At 38.4% G+C, this 22,619-nt stretch overlaps 1 protein-coding gene across 4 annotated transcripts in view; it reads left to right on the plus strand.

Annotated features, from left to right (window-relative positions):
- The window catches only part of LARP4B (La ribonucleoprotein 4B), a 57,644-nt gene that overhangs the window by 2,319 nt on the left and 32,706 nt on the right, over positions 1–22,619 (plus strand). For all 4 annotated transcript variants that reach the window (XM_065666770.1, XM_065666767.1, XM_065666769.1 and 1 more), the window contains exon 2: positions 16,738–16,872. In XM_065666770.1, the coding sequence (XP_065522842.1) occupies positions 16,792–16,872 (81 nt within the window). In that variant the 5' untranslated portion in view covers positions 16,738–16,791. The remainder of the gene's footprint in view (positions 1–16,737; positions 16,873–22,619) is intronic.

A 22,619-nucleotide genomic window follows, 5' to 3' on the forward strand; every position in this document is an offset into this window, starting at 1 on the left:
GTTCTGCCTTAGTTGCTTTTTATGCTTGCTCTAATACAAATAAACACATAGAAGGTATGGATGACTGACAGGTGTATACATACATTGTTTAGATGTGTGACTAGAATTTCAGTCTGCTTCCGTACAAAGATAGAAGATCTAGAACTGGAGGCAGTTGTGAGAGCTTTGGGATTTTGGTGGGGTGTTTTTTTAGTTTCTTTTTGAGACATGCAGTAACTGTGTAGGCACTTTCTGGCTCTGATGTTTCACTTGAGTAGTTTGAAATTAACTACTTGGTGTATTTTACTGAAATGTAAACTGCATATAGTCAGGTTTGCCTAATCTACATGTTCTGTGGAGGTCTGCTGTGCCTCTCAAGTCTCATATCTAGCAGTGGCTTTGGCTTTAAATCAGTTGTGAGCTTAATTGACATGGTAATATAAACTCTTTGTTAAATATTTATTACATTACCTCACAAAATGTACAGAACAGACACAGAAAAGGCATGTTTGTGGTCACAGTGCGTGACAAATCTAAAGTGACAGCTGAAAGGTAGCAAGAAAGGGGTTATAAAGAACAAAGTAATGAGGTGTAGATGTGTTTTATCAGTTTATTTTTTTTAAACTAGGTGGTTTTTTGTCCCTTCAGCACTATTAATGTTTAATTCTATGGTGCCTGTAGATATTCATCAGAGATTCATGTTCTTGTAAATTAACAGGTAAGGTAAATGAATAAGTATGTGGAGCACTTGACTTGTCTTTTCTTGTGCCTGTGTTGGACGGAGCAGGTTGTCAGGGGCAGCAGCTTTATTGATTCTCTTCAAGAAGAGCATTCTTGTCTTGAAGATGTTCTGTGAAGGAAGGTGCAAAGGTGGCTGTAGAGCAAGCTAACAAATATGTCATCAAGAGGGCTGTTGCTGGCACAGAGAAAAAGGCAGAAGAGACCAGATGAAGAAAGCATAAAGAGACATAGTTGTAATACTGAAGAATATCAAGCTTTAGGAGTGTGATTTCCACCCCCCATGTGCGTGCACATGTGTACACACACATGTGAGGAGCTGTTATGTGCATTAAGCCATTGTCAGAAATGTGGTTTACATAGTGTTGTGTTCCTTGAAGCATTTATTAGCAAAATAAATTTTTATTCAGCAAGTTTTCATGACTCCTCGGAATAACTATAGAAAATAAGCTTTGGCTGCATTTATTCTTGTAGGCAATAAATGATACTAATCTAACAGGAATATTTCAAGTGTCTTGTATTTGCATTCAGAATGGGCACACAGGTATGAGTAGGAAAGGAAGGATGTTACAAAACAGGACGTTGTAAGGAAGAAAATTAACCCCTCCCCTGCAGTTTTGAAAGAGGCAATAGTCTGTGGAGAACTGAATAGAAGCAGAGAGTAAAAGCTACTGTTGTAGTAAAGTCCCTGGAAAGGTATTTGAGCAACATTGTTCCCAAAGCAAGGGATAGGTATATTGAAACTAATACAGTTGGTTTAGTCCATATAAAACATGATCTAGACAGGTGGATTTTGCCATGTAACCCAGTTATTAAATTAGGGAGGGGAAAGTGATGTAAAAATTAAAGTTTGAAATAATGCGGCTTTTATGTGATACCTTTAAAAAAAGACAAAACACTCACGCATGCACCCTCTTCCCCCCCTGAACTAGTAATACACTTTTTACAACATTTTCAGCTGGTACCTTTGATACACAGTTGTAAACTAATGTTTTGAAGAAGTTCTGTTTTCTTTTCCTATGCATTAATTCCTCTCTGCTAAACTCAAGGCAGGGTAGTGTGTTACAACAGTCAAACACAAAACCAAGAATACTTCTGAAGCACTTTCGCTGAATATAAAAGCTCTGTGATATTTCACTTGGTCAGTAAAAGTAATTTGGTGATGTAAATACTGGATAATTGAAGAAGTGCTATTCTAACAATCTGTTTCTTTCTCTTTAATTGTATGCTGGCTTAGACTGTTGTGTGATAAAAGTGTTATCTAAAACCAGCAAGTTTGAGGAACTTGTTAGAAATGGGAGACGAAAAGCTGATTTCTGTACTACCCATTCATTTAACGCAGCCAAGTTCCACAAAGCAGTGCAAGAGAGAAACAAGTTCTGTTAATTAGTTCATAACTGATATTTCTTAAATTTTGGTCATGCGATGGAGCCAAGGTTTTATAATCCTTTCTTTCATTGGACTTTCATGTTTGTGTGTTCTGTGTGTGTGTTGCTGTTACATACACTTTCTAAATGGGGTGTTACCCTCTCTATTAAGAAGCAGGCTACAGAGTCATACCTACAGACAACAGAGGTACTTCGGAGTACTTAAATTAGGTGTGACTGTAATACAGCCTAATTGTGCCATTAGGATAGCCGTGACAGTGGTCGTTCTGTGATGTGTGCTGCTGCAGATATTTTGTGTCTGGGTATGTGTTTCAGGAACAGCAATTAACTCCAAAATTGGAAGCCTGACAGGGGTTACTAATATGTGGCTAGTTACTTGGCCTAGAACATTGCAGGGAATGGGGGAAACACTGTTTTGACGCCCTGATGAATCACCAATTTCTTTGAGCCTTAATCTTTTCTAACGCTCATTTACCATGGAGGGCTGGGCTATGCATATTCTGGATCCTGTCAGTCCAGCTCCTTAATGGGTAGTTGAATGATGTAATACAAAAGGAATCAGTTGTTCATAAGCTGAATGAATTGCCACCTCTGCACTTCTAGCAGCTCTGTTGTTATTCACAAAAGGCTGTTGGCATGTAAGGAGCTGGTGTCCCCGAGAGTATATCCTACAGTAAAGGTTTATTCTGGATTGTCTTTCTGGCCATCTAGAGTTCATGGGTATTTTGAGTTCAGTGTACATGCATTTAAGGAAGTAACTATACACAGCTTTTAGTTCGGGACTGTTGCACATACAGATAGATAGGAACATAGAAACATACAGACATCTGTCTGCCATGGTAGTTTGTAGTGAATTAGGTCCAGATTTGATTTATCTGTTTGGGATTCCTTCCTAAAATGACTATAATTTTCACTATTAACAATAGCAAACACTGGCAATACAGACTGTGTTTTCTAGTACAAGTTGCACAAGTATAAGAACAGGTATCTGCTTAGATTCTTCCTCATACTGGCCTTTCTCTGCTACCTTCTGGAAATAAATAACAGTGATGAATATTAACACTTTATTGATAGTATTCATAAGGCAGACTTCCGTCTGTCTTGGTAATGGAGTTAGAAACTGCAAAAAAAAAAAAAAAAATTGTAGGTTTCTGTTACTCTACTAAAACGTTTCTGTGTATTTCTAGGAAGACCTAATGTTCTGCAGTCTATTTCCAAGTATTTTATAATTGCAGAATGCCAGTGATCTGACAGAGAACCTTGAGAAACAAAATATTAGTTAAATAGTAATTAAGTTGAGGGAAAACTATTTAACCATTTGATAATTTTTACTTGTCAGAAAGTGAATGAAACGCTTGTGAAGCTCCACAGGGATGTCTTCTGGCAGCTTTATGGTTTCGATTTTGGTCAGTATTGGTATCCATAAGAATATTTTTACAGATTGTGGTGCTGTTGCAGGTTGCTGCACAACCATGTCTGACTCTGACTGTTCAAACAAGGAACTGGTGAAACAACAGGCCAATGTCCAAAGTAGTTTGATTTGCTACCCTGGTGCTGAAGGCTTACGCTCAAATATTTTGATGTATCCTACTGATTTCTGATTCTTGTTCTAGGAATTAGAAAAATAGAGCAAAAGTGAAGAATGCATCAGAGCACAGTTACTTTAAGTGCTGAGCTACCTTTATGGGTGGAATTTGCGATCTTATCTTGGAATTTCAGTCCCATTCAATGTTGTTGCTGCCCGACAGGGACAGAGAATAGTCAACATGTTGCTGTTTAAAGCAGCAAGGCAAACAATTTGGGCAAAATATTGCCTGCACTGGCGTGTCTCCAAGATCTTGGGTTTGTGTCCCTGTTCCTGTTTAAAGCTTGTTGTCTGATTCTTTATAGTAGATGTCTTAAGAGATTTGTATTACAAAGAAGGGAGTGAAATAATTTAATTTGTTACTGAAGACGTTGCAGCTTAGTTTATAATCTGCTTTGTTAGAATTATAACTTTCTGTTTCTTAATTAACGTGTATTTTAACTGCCTGGATTCGAGAAATTTTGTGAAATTTTTAGGAGGGTCTCTGCCCAGTTATTTTTACTTGCAGGGAAGAATTATTGTCATTGAATCCAAGCTGAAATATTGGAACAGTCCATCCTTTAGCAGTGAGTCAAAACCTGAATTACCAGTAGTTTTGATTACAGTGATACTCTGAAAAGGTGGGGTGCTCTAACTGTGAGCAAATGTACACTCAGTAGGTGATAGCCTTTCATACAGTGCTTTAGAAGCAAGCAAGAGTTGCTTCTGATTTCAGTGAAGCTTGTAATGGAGGATGGTGGCTTTTTTCAAAAGAGGAAGTAGTACTAAAATGACTGGATCATTTGGGTTAAATTCTGTTTTTGGCAAAGAAGCTAATGAAATAATCATTGGCAAAAACATTAGCTTCCTTTTTTGTATTACAAAACTTTAAAGTTGAATGATGTTTCTTCTGTAAGTAGTTTAATTTCACTTTAAGTTTTGAAACATGTTCAGGACCAAATCTTAACAAAGAAATTTTAGGTAAATGAATGCCTTTAAAGTAATCTGGGGGGGGGGGAACCCACAACGAAAAAAAACCCACCAAAAAACCCTAAACCCCAAAGCCCGAGGGGAGTTCATCCTAGGCTGTTTGCTTTTCAAACGTCTTGCCTTTGCTGTTTATTACAGTAGTCTTGTCATAGTCCAGAATTATGGTATATGTTTGTGTTGGAAGAAAACTCTTTTTTGTACATTTTTATTTACCATTGTAATTATCAACATCTTACTTGGTTCCATGTATGTCTCTCACCTGGACTTTACATCGCCGTAGACCTTTTTCTCTCTCATTTTCTTTGGACCTGTTCTGACAGAAAATATATTCTTGCAGCACTCCAACAGCTGTCCCATCTGTCTGCATGCAGTAGAATTCTGGAGAAGGTTTCTGCATGCATTTGATTTTGAGATCCTTGGTTTTAAGATTTCTGCTTCACTGCATTAGGAATTTATTATGTGGTTTGAGAATGTGACCATGAAGAACTTAGCAGATCAGCTTTGAAGCTATGTGTGTGTCTTTAGGAGTAGGTCAAAGCACTAAAAATATTAAAATGTCCTAGAAGTTCCTAGTACAGTTTTTGACCTCCTCTTGCTTAAGCACAGCACTGATTGCAGACTTGAAACATGGCATCCAAACAGTAGTAATATTCTAAGATGATAAGCCTATTAAGACTTGTTAAAGAATGTCAGACTTCTAACCTCACCCTTGGAAGTGCCCTAAATATTAACCTTACAGATTCAAGTGTTGTTTTTAGTCTTTATCTTTCATGGTAAAATACTGCATTCTCTTCTGCCAGCTCCTGAATTTTTCTGAAGGCGGTGGTCTCCATAAAATCCTGCCCAGTAGAGCTGGGTTAGTTATTTTCTTTACCGTTGTGAACTGTACTGCCTAGAGTCACAGGCAGCATTGTGAGTGGGCACTGGCCACTTGCTGGTCAGCAGCATAGTAAAGTATGCGGAAAACATAAAGATGGTGTTGGCAAGTTGGGAGGAGGAACGTTCAGTAATTGAAACAAGGAAGTTTGTTGTTCCCAGCACTACTAAATTGACACTCATCATGTACAGTATTTAACTTCTCTCTAAGCAAGTGCTAAAGCTGCTGGTACTTTGTCACCTGTTGTATCTTTGAAGAATTAGTGTTTCTTTGAAGAATTAGGAAAGGCCAAATAGACCATCAGTTGCTGCATCTTAGCTTTAAAAATTCAAAGCCACAGTAAAGTACTGTAGAGCTTGCAATTGTTTTGTGAAAGAAACAGAATTTATAAAATGACAGATCTATTTACTGCGACACCAGCACACTGAGATGCAGTTGAGTCCATTGGCCAGCAAAACTAAGTATCTTTTCTAGTTTTCATTCCCAGTCAGGAATAGGTTTCAGTCTTAGAATGAAAACTCACTCTCATGATCAAAGTGCAACAGTTTCTATCAACTTTACTGCTGTGTGTGAACTTCTAGAATACTTAATTATTGCTTCCTTCAGCAGTGGAAGATGAATCTCTGACTTCCCTTAAATATATAAAGAAAAGCATACCCCAAAAACCCCTTGGTTAAGTGAAAGCAAGACAGCTATGTGGGGAGGGAAGGGAAACAAAACAAGGAAAATATATTGCTATGCAAGATATTTTCTTTGTGTAATAATTCCTCATGTGTGCAGGAGTTCCAAGAAGATATGATAAAACAAGGCAGACTTAGCATCCAGAGTGCCAAAGTAAACTCACCTGCTAGAAATAAGACATGTTAAAATGAAGAATAGGAAGAAATATCTGAGAACTCTTTCACATGTCTTTTCCGATAGCCATGTTAATCTCTTCATGTGGTGTCTTGGTTGGCTATGGGAAGGGAATAATACAGGCTGAAGTTTTCAAAAAGTTACCTTTATTTAAAATATATCAGAGTACAACAGTTCAAGTTGATGGATTAGGTGAGATTTTGCATTTGATGGTGATAAACTTTGGAACCAGATTTCTGTGAGGCTTTCCTAATGTTGCCTTAAGTGAAAAAAACATAATTTCCACATCACTGAACAGTACTTGACATTAAATACTGGTATTACACTGAAAGCCTGAAATAGTCCTCCAGCTAATCTGTAGGTATGAAGATATCTGAAGTTATTGAGGAGCTTTGTCTTTCAGAGTAAAACGCAATTATCCTATCAAAGATCACACCAAAGCGTCTAGAGTTAATATTTGTGTAGTAGGTGAACAATTTTAGCAGTTAAAATGATATATGTTAGTAAAAATACCAACACTTTTGTTTGCATTACCTCAGCTGTGATTTGTATTTGCAGATCGGAATCCCACTGCACTGGACATTGTGCAAGCATAGGCTGTTACCTCATAGCTTAGTCAAGCATAATAGGTAAATGCAGGTGGATTAGAGTGTTACAAGAAATTAATGTGAGCAGTGGGTTAACATAATACATGATGCTTGTACTCCGAAAACCTCGTCAGTTTTTAGAATTTGTTAAAAAAAAAAAAAAACAAAAAAAAACAAAACTGGTGGAAGGAGGGAGCTTCCATCACATTGTACAGTTACTGTTAACCCACATTAGGCATAAACTTGTCTGTTTTTGTACTTGGACATTATTTAGGCTGGTTAGTTTTAGAAGATTATGTGGCAAGTTAGTCTTCCTCTCTGATTAGGCTTATTTGACAAATATGTTTTCTATTATACTGCTTGGAAGCAGAGACAGGTGTGAAATACTGTGTAGTGTGTGTGGTATGGAGCTTTAAGCTTGTCCTTCTATAGGTACTTTGAAGCATTGTTGCCCTGTGTTCAGGCTTAGTTGGTTTTCTGTTTCTTTCAGTGCAGAAGAACAGTGGCTTCCATTGACCTGTTCTTTCACTCTTTAATTCAGTGCAGGAATTCTGCTGGGATTTCTCTTGTGAAAGTCCTGCAGGTATGTTACTGTGTCTTCCCCCCCACCCTGTGGTGCTTTGTAGGCAAGAGCAATAGCAGCAGCAGCAGGGTGATGTGGACTTGACCTATTAAGTTTCACTCAGAACTGCAGTACTTGGTTTGCAGTGCTCTGCTGCTGCTGGATTCCTAGTGAACAGGAAAGGAGGATTTTTGGCATTAGTTGTTCACCTTGGGTCTTCTCTACTGTTGTGGGAGGCCTAGGAGTAAAGCATGTGTGTAAGCAACTACTGTGTATTTTTCTGTTTAGCTGTTTATAGGAAAGGGGGATTGTTCAAATTTATTAAAATTCTGTCCTTGCTGGTCATGTTTTCTGTCCTGAAAAAGTAAGAAGAGACACCAGAGCTGGAAGATAGGGAGGAGGTCAGATGCTCATGAACCTGTTGGAGGGCAAGTGATAGAGTATTTTAGTGGAAAATCATCATATGTTGAGATACTTGCCTAATGCACTTGAGTGGTAAATTCCTGATACCTCTGCTGAGGAAAATCAAAAACCTTTTTGCTCCAGTGTGAGATGTTTTATGCTTTTTGCGTAGGCCTTGGTAATGAATGTAAAATTTGTGATTGTACAGTCAACTAGATAGAACAACTTTTCAAGTTGGAAATTACGGAGAATTATGATCACAGATGCTTTGTATTAAAGTAGCATCCCACCTTTCATTTTAGAACTGTCATGGTTTGGGTGCATGACTAGAATAACTGCCATTTGAGGGGTAGACTGACATAATGCACAAAGGGGAGAGTGAAGGGTTGATTTTAATTAATAGTTTGTTACTTTTTGAAATCATCTGGTAAAAGAATCTTATCTGATATGGTACTTATATAGAAATTAAATATGCATCTTTATGGATAACCTGCCGGGTGGTGGTTGCTATTAGTCCACTTACAGTGAGGGCAACAAGCTTGTGGCTTTGTGATGGATGTGCTACACGAAGCAACCCCTGTTAATGAGCTGGGTTTCTTCATGTTATGTGCTTCAGCTTGCAGTCAGGAGAGTGCTCTTTAGACTTGAAAACTGAGAACAAGCCATAAGCAATTTGAAAACTGCTCATGACACAATCACGCTTGTCTTCAAGGCACTTCATACTCTTACTAGGCACAAAAATTTCTTCCCAATTCCTGCCTTGGTAGGCACTCCTAGTGTTCTTAAATGGTAATGTTTGGGGGTTTTGGTGGTTTTTCTTGTTTGTTTCTTTTTGCTTTCTGTTTGGGTTCTTTTGCAGGAAAGGCTAGATACAAGGAAAATAATCAGGGTTATTTGTTGGTAGAGGTCATTCCATTATCTTCTATGTACTATCAAGATCTTTATTATTGTTGCTTGAGATTAGATGAGTGAATAAGACTATAACTCTTAACAGCTTCCCATTTTTCTTGCTCTTGACTGAAAGAGTTTTTTTGCATACCTCTGTGTAGAGTCCTTATCGCTTACCACTATCATGTTTCTTTGGTATTTTATCACCTTTGTTTAGTAAATTATTGCTTGGTATCTCTTGGACAGCTAATTACTGTAACAGTCTCAATTTCTAGACTTGCAGCATGATTGGTTCTGGTGTGTAGTTCCATCGCACAGGTTTGTGCGTGAGTTAGAAAGCTCAGTAAATGATGGGAGTTGTGAAGCCCAGCGCAGAAATGTTTCATAAATCTTTAAATAAGGAAATGCAGTGTTCCCTTTAAATAGCAAGGTGTACTGTTTCTCTTGAAATCTCAGCCATTCTTAGAGGAGAGACTACATTTGAAGAGACAACTAATAGAACTGCAGAACAGTTTTGAAGGCTATCAACCTTATGAAGAGCAGAAGTTTTTTCAAAACTGTTGTGAACTAGATGCAGCAGCAGCTCAAAACCATTTGGGCTGGTGGGGTTTTATTGTGAAATGTTAAAAACATACTGGATAAAGGTTTAAATGGTCTTCTGACACAATGTATTTCTTGCTAAGACTCAGTTGCCACCTGTGTTTTAAAATGACTTGCACCCATCAAGGGTCCTGTCCTGAGTACTCTCTGGGTGCTTATGTCCATGTTCCTCTTCAGTAACCAAAAAGTTGCAGTTCTGGGTGCTGCCTGGTGGGTGCCTGGGCATGAGTCAGTTTGGTTTTTTTGCAGGAAGGAAAACTGAAACAAATCAGATGGTACTCCTATGCAGTTACTTGAAATCTAACTTTCCAGCCACCATGCTGGCATATGCGTTGGGTGCATGGGCATTTTGAAATCATCATCTGGCACGCTTTGAAAGTCTGGGTTGCATTAAGCTTCAGAGGTGAAATTTTCAACTCTTCCCCCAACTGTTTTGCTAGTTAGCAGTTAAATTCAGAGCCTTGTGGTGATTTTTAACATAGTAGTGTATTCAGTGTTAACTTCTATAGACACCTGGTATGGCTAAATATTTGTCATGTCAGCTTTTTAACTGCTGCTGTGCAATACAGAGTTTACAACTGATGGTAGGTACAGTGGTGATTGCAGAGATTGCCACCAAATAATGTACTTTTTGGTGTTGCTAGTTGTTTTTTTTCTGTTCACAGCTAATTTGTTCACTGTGATAATGTAAACTTCACAGTATATTTTCTTTTAAATAATGCCATCCTTTGAATGATAGATTGCTTGCCACATCTGCTCTGTAAAGAAACTGATTTCATGCTTTGAAAGGAAAATGGAAACCCCTGAGTTCTGTTACAGGCTTTCTGTATCGGAAAGATACAGTTTCATAGGGTTATTCATCTACAGAATGGTAACATATGTCTCATACAGTGGGATGATATTTCAATTCTTACATGAAATCTTTCCTTGAAAAGCTTCTAAAACAGCTGTCTGATTAAAATTACAAGCTCTAGTTTGTAGCAGTGTTCATAATGCTAAACTGAAGGGAAACTTGCAGGCTTTCAGGATTAGGGTTTGTCAGGTTTCCTTGATGATGCTCTATAAGCTTAACTATCCTATGTCTGAGTTAGCAGCTTTACCTGGGCTGAGAGCATGATTAACTCTTGACATATTACATGTTTTGGCTATTCAAAACACTTGTAAAGCTAATGAAGGTAGGTAAACTTTGTTTAAACCGGAGTTAATGTGTGGAATTAATAACATACTTCTGGAAGAGGCATCTGTGATTTCTCATATCAACTATGTAATGTTCTCAGCAGGTGCTAAAACTCTTTTCAAAGTTGAGGTCAGTGGTAGCTCTGATTTCTTCTGCTGAGGTGTAATAATCCTTGTGGATACCAAATGGTGTGAAAGATGGTGAGAAAGTATGTTATCTCTGATAGTAGAAAGGGAGTTGATGGCCTGCAACTGGAAGTTTGTTATGAGGTTTAAGTTAAGCAGTGAGTGCATCCCTGTTTTCAAAACATTTTAGGCTTTCTGATGTTGCTGGAGGTGTATCTCTGTGTTAGCCTTGTGAAAAGTTCATCTTAGTCTGTGTTTAAAGTTTCTAAAATGTTTGCTAGGAAGAGTTCTGCACAAAGCCAAACTCAGATCTATTTTTGTTTGTGCTTACTGGAAGAGCAGTGAAAAGATCTTTTATTCTATGAGCTTTTTTGTTTTATGGTGTTGCTGTTTGCAGCGTGAAAGTTAGTTGTCAGCACTCACATTTGTAAATCTCTTTTTAAGGGCTGATTACTCTGGGCTGAAAGTTGGCAGGCAAGATTTCAGCCCTAGAGCACTGTTTGGGGTTTTGCATGTTTTTAAATAACAGATCTATCTGACTGGCTTGATTGAGAGGAAGCACGCTGCTACTCATATTCTTGTAACTCTAGACAGCAAAACAGACTGCATAAAAGCAAGCTCTGAATATGAATTAGGAAAAATAGAGACTAGTAATAAGTGTAGACCCTGATCCCCCTGCTTTCAAGGGAGGTTTTGGGAGTGTTGATGGGAGCAGTAGTGGTTTTGTTGGCTATATAATATTCTATATAATAGAATGTTGGCTATATATTCTATAGTAGAATGTTGGCTATATAATAATCTAGTAGATATCTCTTCCAAGCTTTTGGATGGGAGTGATCCCAGTTCTGCCTGGCTTGGCACCCAGGTAGAAGTGACCATATGGTTATGTGTACTCTTATCTGTATAGTCTATACAGTATATGCTGTGGAGTATTGCTAGTCTGTATCTGGTATCTTCTAAAATGATGAAATTCTCATAACAAGCTGGATTTGAAAATATTTGCTAGTAAAGAAACATGGTGGTAACTAAAAAAAACCTCAGCAACAAAGACCAAACAGGCAAAACAAAACAAAAAAACCCCATCCACAAACCAGCTTCTTATTTGTGAAAGCGGCTGTGGATATTGCAGAGGGAAACCAGTAGGCTGAAATATGTGTTACCTGTGCTTGGCCAGATGGTCTCGGTCCCTCCTGAGGATAATTCTTGTAACTCCTCAGATTTACCACTGCTGAGTAGGTACACACAGGGACAGATCTGTACAAGTAGAGTACTGTACCTGTTGTCGTACTGAGAAAACAACTGTATTAAGGTGTTGTTCTCCTTCCTGTTGCAATTACCGATCGGTGTATTTCAATTTTTGGGACATTAAGGACTTCATGTTTAAAAGTTGCGTGCTTTCTAAAGAAACAAGTTTTTTACCTGTATTCTAAATTTCTGGGGGATAAGAGTCTTGCCTTCTTGTCAAAAGCAGTTCAAACTTGGTTTCTAAACTTCAGGAAAATCCATGTGATTTCTCTGGGATTAGGTAGTTGTGGAAATAAGTATTTGCATGTCTTGAAAGTAACTTTGCTCTTGACATAATACACCTGAAGTTGACGAACTTGACTAATTACAGTGTGAAGACCAAATGGCAAGCCAGAAGGAAAAATAAAGTTTTACCATATGTGTTTACAGAATTGAAATTATACATAATATTACAAAACTCTGATTGCGGCCTTCTCAATCAGTTCATAAAAGCAGACCATTCTGTAGACTGTGACTAGACATAATTAGTGGAGGATACTGATTTATCAATTTTTTTTCTTCATTACTGTTTGCTGTTGAGTAGAAATACCCTTTAAAAGCATATTTAGGAGATTGTCTGCCCCTGAAGTTTTTTTCTTGGGGGTTTATTTCTTTTTTATAACTTGAATGAAAAAAAATTGCAGTCAACTTCTGACAGCTCAGTGTTCTGCTGTAGGTATTGCTACCTCTGTCCCAAATAGGTCTGCTGACTTGTGTTTTTCCCTTCAATGTCTCCTACTTACTGCAGCAGTGTATGTTTATGCAAAGATAGGGTTTACCAGTCAGCAGTTCAGTGCGTCTTTTAAAATGGTGGGCAAGTTAACTCTTCAGTGGGATGATAATCTTTATTGCTGCTGCATTCAAATGCCACGTTTAACTTGATTGCTAATTTGACTATTAAACTAGCATCAAAAGAGGATAAGCAATCTTCCAAACTATCACTCCTGATCTGTAGCTTCTAGTACTACCACATATTGGTTGTGGTTTCTGTAAACCTGAGTACGGAGATGCATACTAATGAAAAACATGCTAAAACACATCCTGTGAAGAGCCTGTAACACTTAATGATTTTTATTGTTTCTCTCCTTGAAGTAACACTGCCTTTTCAACAAACACTGTGTTCTCTGACATGATAGTTGTGGAAACCTGCAGTCATATAAGTTTTATGCTTTAAAAGACTGGTAAGTGGCAACTGGTAAGTGGAAAAGTTGATGGCACTAACTTTCCAGAACAGCCCTGCACATGAAGTGCTTTGAAGTGCATCACAGCAGATGGGATTTTGCAGCAGAGCACTTGATGTCCTGGAGACTTGGAGCAGTGTGATACACTAAGAGAAGAAAATTACGAAGGAAACTCCTTCTGTGTTTGGGGTCTTCCCATATGGCTTACTCATTGGCAGAAAAGCAATAGTTGATCATTGTTAAAAGAATGGGACTTAGAAGGCAAGTTGAATATCCTTTCAAGCAGATTATTACAGTATCATCTCACTTGTTTTGAGAGCCATTTTGATCCTTAGTGATCAAAATGCAACTTAAAAATATGGGTTTGGCATTGTAGTCATTGGAAATAATTTGTTCACAAGGTAAGTGGCTTTAGTGTGGTGTGTATCACAACAAATCTGTGTAATGAGAATGATTATTAATCTGAGTAATCCAAACAGATTTATCTAGAGCTTTTATCTAGACCTAGCCTGTGATAAGTTTCTTGTATAATCTCATCTAAAGGACTTTGAAAAGCAGTAGGATGATGTGCTATTATTGCTGGTGGCTTGCCTAAGTAATCTGAAGTTGCAATGTGCACATTGCAGTTGTGCATTGTCTGTCAAGTTGTCTAACAACTTGTCTACCCTCAGCTGAAATGAATGATTTAGCTGAATATTTTGTGATTGATGGCCAGTCAGCAAATACTTTAAAGTACGTATGTGCAGTGGAACTTCAGTTTGTTAGACTCACATGATCTTAGCTGTTTGCCTTCCACAATCCATAGATTTACAAAGTACTGGTGCTAATGCTACATAGCAGAGGATGGAAGAGATTGCAGCATGACTGGGGATGATCCTAGGAGGGAATGGGAATGTGTGAAAGAGAAGCAGGCAACAGAAGGATGCAAATAAGTATCTTGGCATTGATTTGAGGATAAAAATGCTGAGTAGGTAACATAATTGCTGATAGAAACATGTTTGTCTTTCTGTAAATTAGGTTTAGCTTGTGAATCTGGGCAAATGTGCATGATCAAATTTAGTATGAACAGCAGTGGAGATTATATACAGCAAAGACAAAGTTTAAGAAGTCTTTTGCTCTTCTTAGTAAAATATTAATCCAGAATTTAAAAGGATAAACCCAATGTCTTTTACAGGATATTAACAGAAGCATTCTCCAAGAAGCTTAGACACCTTCTACAGTGTTAATGTGCATAGAGCGTGGGTTTGAGGAACACAGAGTCTAGCTACGTAGTACTTGCTTTCACCCTGAACATGATTTTCTTATTTTATAAAATACAAACATCCTGAATGAATTCCAGACTTTCTGCCATGTAGACTGTGCATCTGTTCATGTGTGCGTAAGATTGTATGTGAAGGACAGTGTAGTTTCTTTATTGCCTTTTTTTTCATGTAGTGTTTTTTGTCTGTGCCATTATCCCTTGCTTAAATATTTTCTATTCCAAGATGAGAGGCAGGGTGTTAGGAAAAAATACTTCTGGGAACGTAACAGTGATACACAGTGCATGTGTTGCCTTCAAAAATATATTTTTCATCCCGTTCATCTAATCTGAGTATTTTGTCCTGTTGGGAAGGTCTGTATACTGGTTCCTTCAACTGTGCGTGCGAAACATCTTGTCTTCTGCCTATTCCCATAATAGGTGCTTGAATTGGTTTATAAGTGAATGTCATAATTTTATGTGAAAGTTTTGGAATGTATTCCATCCAGTCATTTGGAGCTCAAGTTCTCTAGAAGGAGCTTATCTCCTAAATAATGGAATCATCCATCTGCTCCAAATATTTACCTTTTATTTATTTATTTTGAAAGGAGATTGTAGAGAATCTCACCCTGAAGTTGTCACTGAGTTGAAGGCAATACATTTCTCTTGCATGTTGTTACAGATGTCGTACTGGAACTTCTATGTGAAGAAGTAACTCAAAAAGCATATTAAAACTTGCTCATATTCCTTTTAGAAAAGAAAAATGTAAAAATTACACTGATTTTTAAACCCCAGTGTTTTCTTTGAGACTTCATGCTTCAAATGGGCTTTTCCTGGGTATGTGATTTTTTTTTTGTTGTTGTTGTTTTGCTTTGTTTTATAAGAACGGTTTTTTTTTAATAATAGCATCAAATTTCGAAGTGAAGTCAGTCAGACTTTCAACTCTACTCAGTTTTCTGCTTGTCTAATCAAATAGAATAACATTCAGCGAGACCTGGACAGGCTGGAGAGTTGGGCGGGGAGAAACTTGATGAAATTTAACAAGGGCAAGTGTAGAGTCTTGCATCTGGGGAAGAACAACCCCATGTACCAGTACAGGTTGGGGGTTGACCTGCTGGAAAATAGTGAAGGGGAAAGGGACCTGGGGGTCCTGGTGGATAGGAGGATGACCATGAGCCAGCAATGTGCTCTTGTGGCCAAGAAGGCAAATGGCATCTTAGGGTGCATTAGAAAGGGAGTGGTTAGTAGGTCAAGAGAGGTTCTCCTCCCCCTCTACTCAGCCTTGGTGAGGCCGCATCTGGAATACTGTGTCCAGTTCTGGGCCCCTCAATTCAAGAAGGACAGGGAATTGCTTGAAGGAGTCCAGCGCAGAGCCACAAAGATGATTAAGGGAGTGGAACATCTCCCTTATGAGGAGAGGCTGAGGGAGCTGGGTCTCTTTAGCTTGCAAAAGAGGAGACTGAGGGGTGACCTCATCAATGTTTACAAATATGTAAAGGGTAGGTGTCAGGATGATGGAGCTAGGCTTTTTTCAGTGATATCCAGTGATAGGACAAGGGGCAATGGGTGTAAACTGGAGCATAGGAAGTTCCACGTTAACATCAGGAAGAACTTCTTTACTGTAAGAGTGACAGAGCACTGGAACAGGTTGCCCAGGGGGGTTGTGGAGTCTCCTACACTGGAGATATTCAAGGCCCGCCTGGACAAGTTCCTGTGTGATGTACTGTAGGTTACCCTGCTCTTGCAGGGGGGTTGGACTAGATGATCTTTTTAGGTCCCTTCCAACCCTTGGGATTCTGTGGATTCTGTGGATTCTTTAGGATGATGGAGCAGAAAACTTGCTGAGTGTTACTAATCTAGCAGAACTGTTGTAACATGCTTGAAATTTGCAATGATTAAGTGACTGTGAGAGTATTTGAAGACCAAGGTTGGTTTGTGACTAAATGCTCCTTAATAACTGATGTAAATCTACCAGGTGGTGTGAAGAAGCCATGGTTTGAAAACCAATCTGAATAATTAAGGTGAGAATCAAGTGAAATTTTCCTAGTGGATTTCCCTGCCCATTGCTGTGGCAAGTGTTTGTCTGCACTCCCAAGGCAGCCAGTGACTGAGAACTGAGTATATCTGAGAGATCACTTTATCCTTTTGCCATAACATTTTCTCTGAACACATAATCCTGACTGTGTTGCATGGAAGTTCTTTGGACCTTTGGTCTGAATCAGCACGACAGGTCTGGAATAGCTGTGAGTTCTCAGGAATTTCAACAACCACTTACAGAATCTTTTGTTTTTCTATTTCCGCAGCTTACAAAGGTGACCGGTAAAGTTCTCTCTGAGCAGCCAAAAAGCAGACAGCTCATGACTTCTGATCAGGACACTAAAGTTGTGGCTGAACCGCAGGTGCAGCAAGTACAAGAAGTTAAAGACGGTTCTCATCTAGTAAGTATTTTAATTACATATTCCCCTGGTATAAGTGTTGAATGAAACAGGGTTTTTTTACTATGTCTTAGTCAAAATTGTATCTCAGAACGTTTTAGAGGACAGTTGGCTGATAGCATTACAACATAAAATGCTGGAACAGAGCTGTTGAAGGTGGCTAATTCCCCACACTGAGTAGGAGCCTGGAGTTAAGTTTTCTTTAATCCTGTGGAGGATTAAAATAAACTGCAAGTTACAACAGTTTACAGTTATTTAAGGTACAAGGCTTTTTAAGCTATGCAGGAGTTCTGAGTTAGGTTGTAGCTCACACATTACCATGTGACAAAAATGCAGGAAATGCACTTGGCATGGATCTGTAAGTTGGAAAAAGTACAAACCCGTACAGATAGGAAATTGCATTCTGTAACAGGAATTTTGCTCAGTTAGTTCTGCCAAATGGCACGTGCTGCTGCTTCTGTGCTACTCTGCAGGATCCAGGAAGTTGCTTTATGGGGTGTTTTTGGCGGATCACACGGCAGATAGTACTGTGTGTTTATATGTTGCAGTAAATGTTTTGAAGAAGATTGGATACATAATTCGTATGCTCTACTCATAACACTGTATTTTCATCTTTGAGAGTTAACTGCATATTGGGAGGAATGTTTTCTCTTGGGACATCTTGAAGGGTTTGGTTTTGGTGTGTTCTGCTAGGCACTTAGCCTGTACTATGCTAAGTGGCAGATGCTTATTACTTCAACTTAACCTTGCAGCAGCAGAAAACGCCTGCTGCTTCAACTTACCTTGCAGCATGTACTAAGGAGCATTTTGAAAATGCTCCAAACTTGTGCTCTCCTTTGCTAAGCAAGGTGGTGGGGTTTTTATTTATTTGTTTCTGTGCCCCCCCCCCCTTTTTTTTGTGTGTGTGTTTGTGTGGGGGGGATCTCTTCTGCTCTGTGGTACCTTCTTACATGTGAATTTTGTCTATTTGATAGTAGAGAAAAAATTGAACCTACTTCCGTAGTTTTGTGCCATAGTTTTGTGATTCCCCCCTCCCCACCCCAGTACTTGGGGCACTGTCAAGAAACCAGTGTGTAAGCTTGAGTAAGAGACTTGCAGATCTGCTTCAGAAATCAGCCCAGTTTCAACAGGTGCATTAGCATTAAAGGTGGTTTGATGGGTCTTCACATGGCTAGTTCTTCTAATTTAGCATACTAAAATTTTTGTAAAACTACATGTAAACTTGGACCGAAATCTTAATTTCTGTTCTTTCCTGGGAGAAGGAGAGTAACAGTTTCTTTCAATTTCAGAAAACTTGTCTGCTCTTCTCTTTAGTAGAGAAGACTTACGTCAATTTAGGTATCTTGGAATGTTTCCATAGTGCTATAATGGAGCATTTCAAGTAACTAATTCTTACAAGATTAAAGCTTTTCCTTTGCAGAATATTTTATTCCAAATAGATGAGACCCGTAGCTTATTAAGCTTTTTTTCAGTTACACCATTATCATACTCTGTATGCACAGCATCAAAAGGTCGTTCTGTTGTATGAATCATTACCGATATACTCTATTGAAAATGGTGTTTTCAAGATTGTCCCTGTTCCATAATGGCACACTTGCATGAGTAAATTTTTCCAGTGCTTCATGTCTTCACTTACAAGTTTTGGGTACAAGTCTGTAGTTTGAGAAATCATCATGGACTATAGGAAAAAGTTAGCAAACTAAGATCATTAAGACACTTTCATCTTTCCCAAAACATGATAGGAATGAGAAAAATTGAGATCCTGACTCAATTGCCTTTAGCAAGTACATGCTTCAGACTAACTGAAAATCACCTGCTCTTTCTTGTGTGTCTTCATTATTTTGAGATCAGAGGACTAGACTGCATAAAGGAATGGATTCATGCTTGTGGTATTCCCTGCTTCAGAGTATATTTGATATGGGGCCGTACTGCCATGGTATCTAGTTGGGTTTCTAGGAGTACTTTTTTATAGACTTAAAAAAAGATTGCTGAATTACATTCCCTAGTTCTTTTGGCTATACTGTTCTACTGGGATCTGGTGATACCTATTATGAGTGCTTTTGTGGCAATTAAGGAAGAAAGTTGTGGAATTTCTACTGTAAATTTTAATACACCCCTGTAGATCCTGAAAAAATAATTCCCTCTATGCTAGTCTTAATTCTAAAGATTATATAAAGTATTATTTGTTATGTCTTCAAACATTAACACTATTAAAAAAATTGACAATAATTAGATTTTCCTAGCTGTGTCTTTAGTTTTGTCAGTTTTCTTTGGCAGGAACAAAACTTAACACACGCTCTGCTGCTGGAGATGTTGAATAGATAATAGTGAGTGAATTAAAAGTTTTGATGCTGTGATGGAAAGCCACAGAAATCACTTTCCAGGGTTGTGTATGTTAATGATACTGTGGTCACTTGTTTACTAACAAGTTTTCAAAGGCTTAACCTCATGGTGAGGGAGGCAAAGTAATTTCTTCTGCCTTGAAGTAGCTATGAAATTATATGCTGTTTAATGCCTAATTGTAGATTGATCACAAGCCTAGTATGGTTCATTTCCAACAACAACTCTGCTTGAATGTGGATGATTTCTGGTAGTATTTAACAGCAGAGTTTCAGTAGTTTGCATGCCAGTCTATAGAGGAAAGTTGACAGGTTGAGGATCCTCATAAATATCTCATTAATAGTAGCATACACTTGCAAGTTGGAGGTAGATGATTTCGAGGATATTAGCAAATTCTTAGCATTGATAAATTTGGGAGTGAAATGTACCGGTATTTCTGGCTCTCTAAGCTAGAGGTGGGCTTTGTCCCTTCAGAACACTTTGTCACCTTGTCATTGAGGCTGGTTTGGTATTTTTTGTGTCCTGATTGACAGTTACTCTTTCTGAGAAAGTCCTGGTCAGACTAGACCCAGTCTAGTTTAGTTCCCTAAACATAGGGAAGTCAGTGTTTAAGAAATGCTTCACTCCCTTTTGACTCACTTCTCTGTTCCCTTTTTTATGAGTGATCCTTCACTGCTAGAAATTTGAGGTTACTCTCTGAGGAAGACACCAAGACCCAAATCCCATGGTGGAGAACTTAATTGTACTTCCTAAAATGTTTTTCATAGGACGTAATATGGAAGGATGTCTCAAGCTTAAAGCTGTTAGGTTATGTTACTTAAAAGTCCTTTTGCAACACATTCAAGAATAAGCCTTGTAGAAGGGACTGAGGAAGTAGACTTTACTAGTTTAATATAGGCTCCAGTGAAAATTCAGTGTTTCTATAATCCTGAGATCATTTGACAATACACAATATTACATACAGTATGTGCTAACTAATAGTTAAGTAGCAGTTTGTATAACAGGAGATGACATTTAATAATTCAAGAAATCCTGAATAGATTTAAACAAGAGGTGGGAGCCTTAGGCCTTAAACTGAACATACATGGTGTCAGTGTCATGAAAGATCAGTACTGCTCATTGTTTGTTCTTTCTGTCATGTTATCGTGGGGTTAGACTGTAAGAAAAGTGCTGAATAGTTCTGCACCTGTAGTTGACTTCTAATCCAATGTTTGATTGCTTTAATGTGTAAAATGTGTATTTAAACTCTTAACAGTCCATTTAACCTTGATATATTGGAGGGAAAGTTAAACAATCTGACCAGCTGTTCAAAAAAACCTGCAGTAGTGACATTGTTAAGTCTTTTGTGATGATGTTCTTCTATTTTGCCTTAACTGGAGGTGGGCATGACATCAGGTATGGCCTAGGAGGGCAGGAATATCACTGTTTTGTCAGGACTAGGTACAGCTGCATGACTTTATTGTAGAAAAAGGGTAATTGAAGTTAGATGTCAGAAGATTGGAAGGACTAGTTTCGACTTGTGCTATTGTAACTAAAGCTAGACTGTATTTTAAAACTTAGGTCTCTAAGACTGTGTATGAGATAAACACTTATTCCTTGACAAGGAATCGGTACATGTAGAAATGGAAGTAGATGGGTAGGTATACTTCTGTTAGTGGGTCATGTTGACTTCTTGCCTTCTGCCTAGGTGTGTGCAGCACAGAGGACTAAAGAACTTCTTAAAAAAAGTTGCTCAGGTTATGAAAGTGCTGCTTCAGAGCAGTTCTGTTTCATGGAGAGGGAAAAAAACTATTTAGGCTTTGAGTAGGTGAGAAAATATAGCAGAGCCAAAAATATATATTAAAGAAAAAAAGAAAACAAAGCACCAAAATAAGCAGACCCACTCCTCAGCTGAGCTGGGCTCTGAGGTGGCAGAGCACAAGTTCTGTTGAAGTGCTTTTGAAGTCATGTGGTGGTGTTTAGCTTAGCCAGAAGGATTTTAATGAGTCTTGGGAGTTAAGCAACCAAGCTCAGGTGATGTAGCATAACACCAGTGTCATTTTCTGCTTAAATTTGTTACCCCCACCCCTTTTTTTATGGTTATCCCACAGTAAACAGCATTGAGAAATGTGACTTAATGGGCAATATAGGTGCTTAAAAATAGAAAGCGTCCCTGGAACCCTTAGATAAAACTAAAGGAACAAGTACAAAATGTGCCTTTGCACATCAGGAGAAGGTATGGGAAAACTGGAAGAAGGGTCTGCTTGCCTGAACTGCTTCACTCATTTTCTCCCCATTACTTGATAGGAGAAGTGCTTGTTAAGGCACTAGGAAAGTGGACTTTGACCTGGTCTGTCTTTTAAAGGCACTTAGATCCTCTCTAGAAAGCACGTAGGTAGTAATAGTTAAATCACAGAGGGAAAAACCCTTGCTATTTGTTTACCTGATGAAAGTATTCTGAGTAGTTGTAAACTTTGTCAATATTGCTGCGACTTTATGCTGACATTAAAGCCAGCTCAGTTGTTTGCTTGCGGCATTTCTTCAAAAAAGCTATTGTAAGTAGCACCTTCCCCCTTTCCGTGTTCTTGGTTCCGGGGAATGCTAAAGAAAGGAGTGGCTTGGCATAGTTTTAGGTCTGGATCCAAGCATGTTGAATAACTTTGTCCCACGGGAGAATTAAAAAAAATGCAGCAGATGGCAGCAATGATGCATCAGAGTTCCCATCCTTAAGAACGGTGTATCTGGAGGCACTTTGAGGCTTCACATATTGGATAAGCTGCGGGGGGCAGGGTAGTGTTCCTCTTCCCTTACTTTGCAATTTCAAAGCAGACTTGCTGAGGAGGGGATGTATTCCCTGGCCTATTCAGCAATCTTTTTTTATGATCAGAGGATTAGTGGTGAATAGGTTTCCCCTGGAAGCTAGCCAATATGTTTCTTTCACATATACAAACCTGAGTCTCCCTGTGCCATGTAATTTTATATGGCATCTGAATATAATGTAATCTGTGTTTAAGAATCTAAATCATGTTGGTTTTTGTGATTCATTTGTCCTATGAGTAGAATATTTGGGGAGAAAAAGCTACATTGACAACTATGTTACAGATTTGCACTTTTTTTTTTTTTGTTAAGAGTATGTATCAAGAGAATTAGGATAAGAAATTACTTTTAATACCTTGCTGAAGATTTGGAGAAGAGAAGCATTTCATGTTTTATAAGGAAGAGCGATTCACCTCTAGTCTGTTATGCTGCTAAATGTGGACTCTACTGTTGTTGCTGCAGGAGCACTTCATAGTGTCTGCCCTGTAGACTGAAGTGAAACATTTGAATTTCTGGAGTGCTTCTGCACGTGTTCTTTACTGCCTTGTATACTTGGAGGTTACTATCATCACATTGTGAACAGTTTGGGATAGCAAGTACTGCCTTGTACACTT

Source organism: Lathamus discolor, chromosome 2 (assembly GCF_037157495.1).
Source record: "Lathamus discolor isolate bLatDis1 chromosome 2, bLatDis1.hap1, whole genome shotgun sequence".
Lineage (NCBI taxonomy): Eukaryota > Metazoa > Chordata > Aves > Psittaciformes > Psittacidae > Lathamus > Lathamus discolor.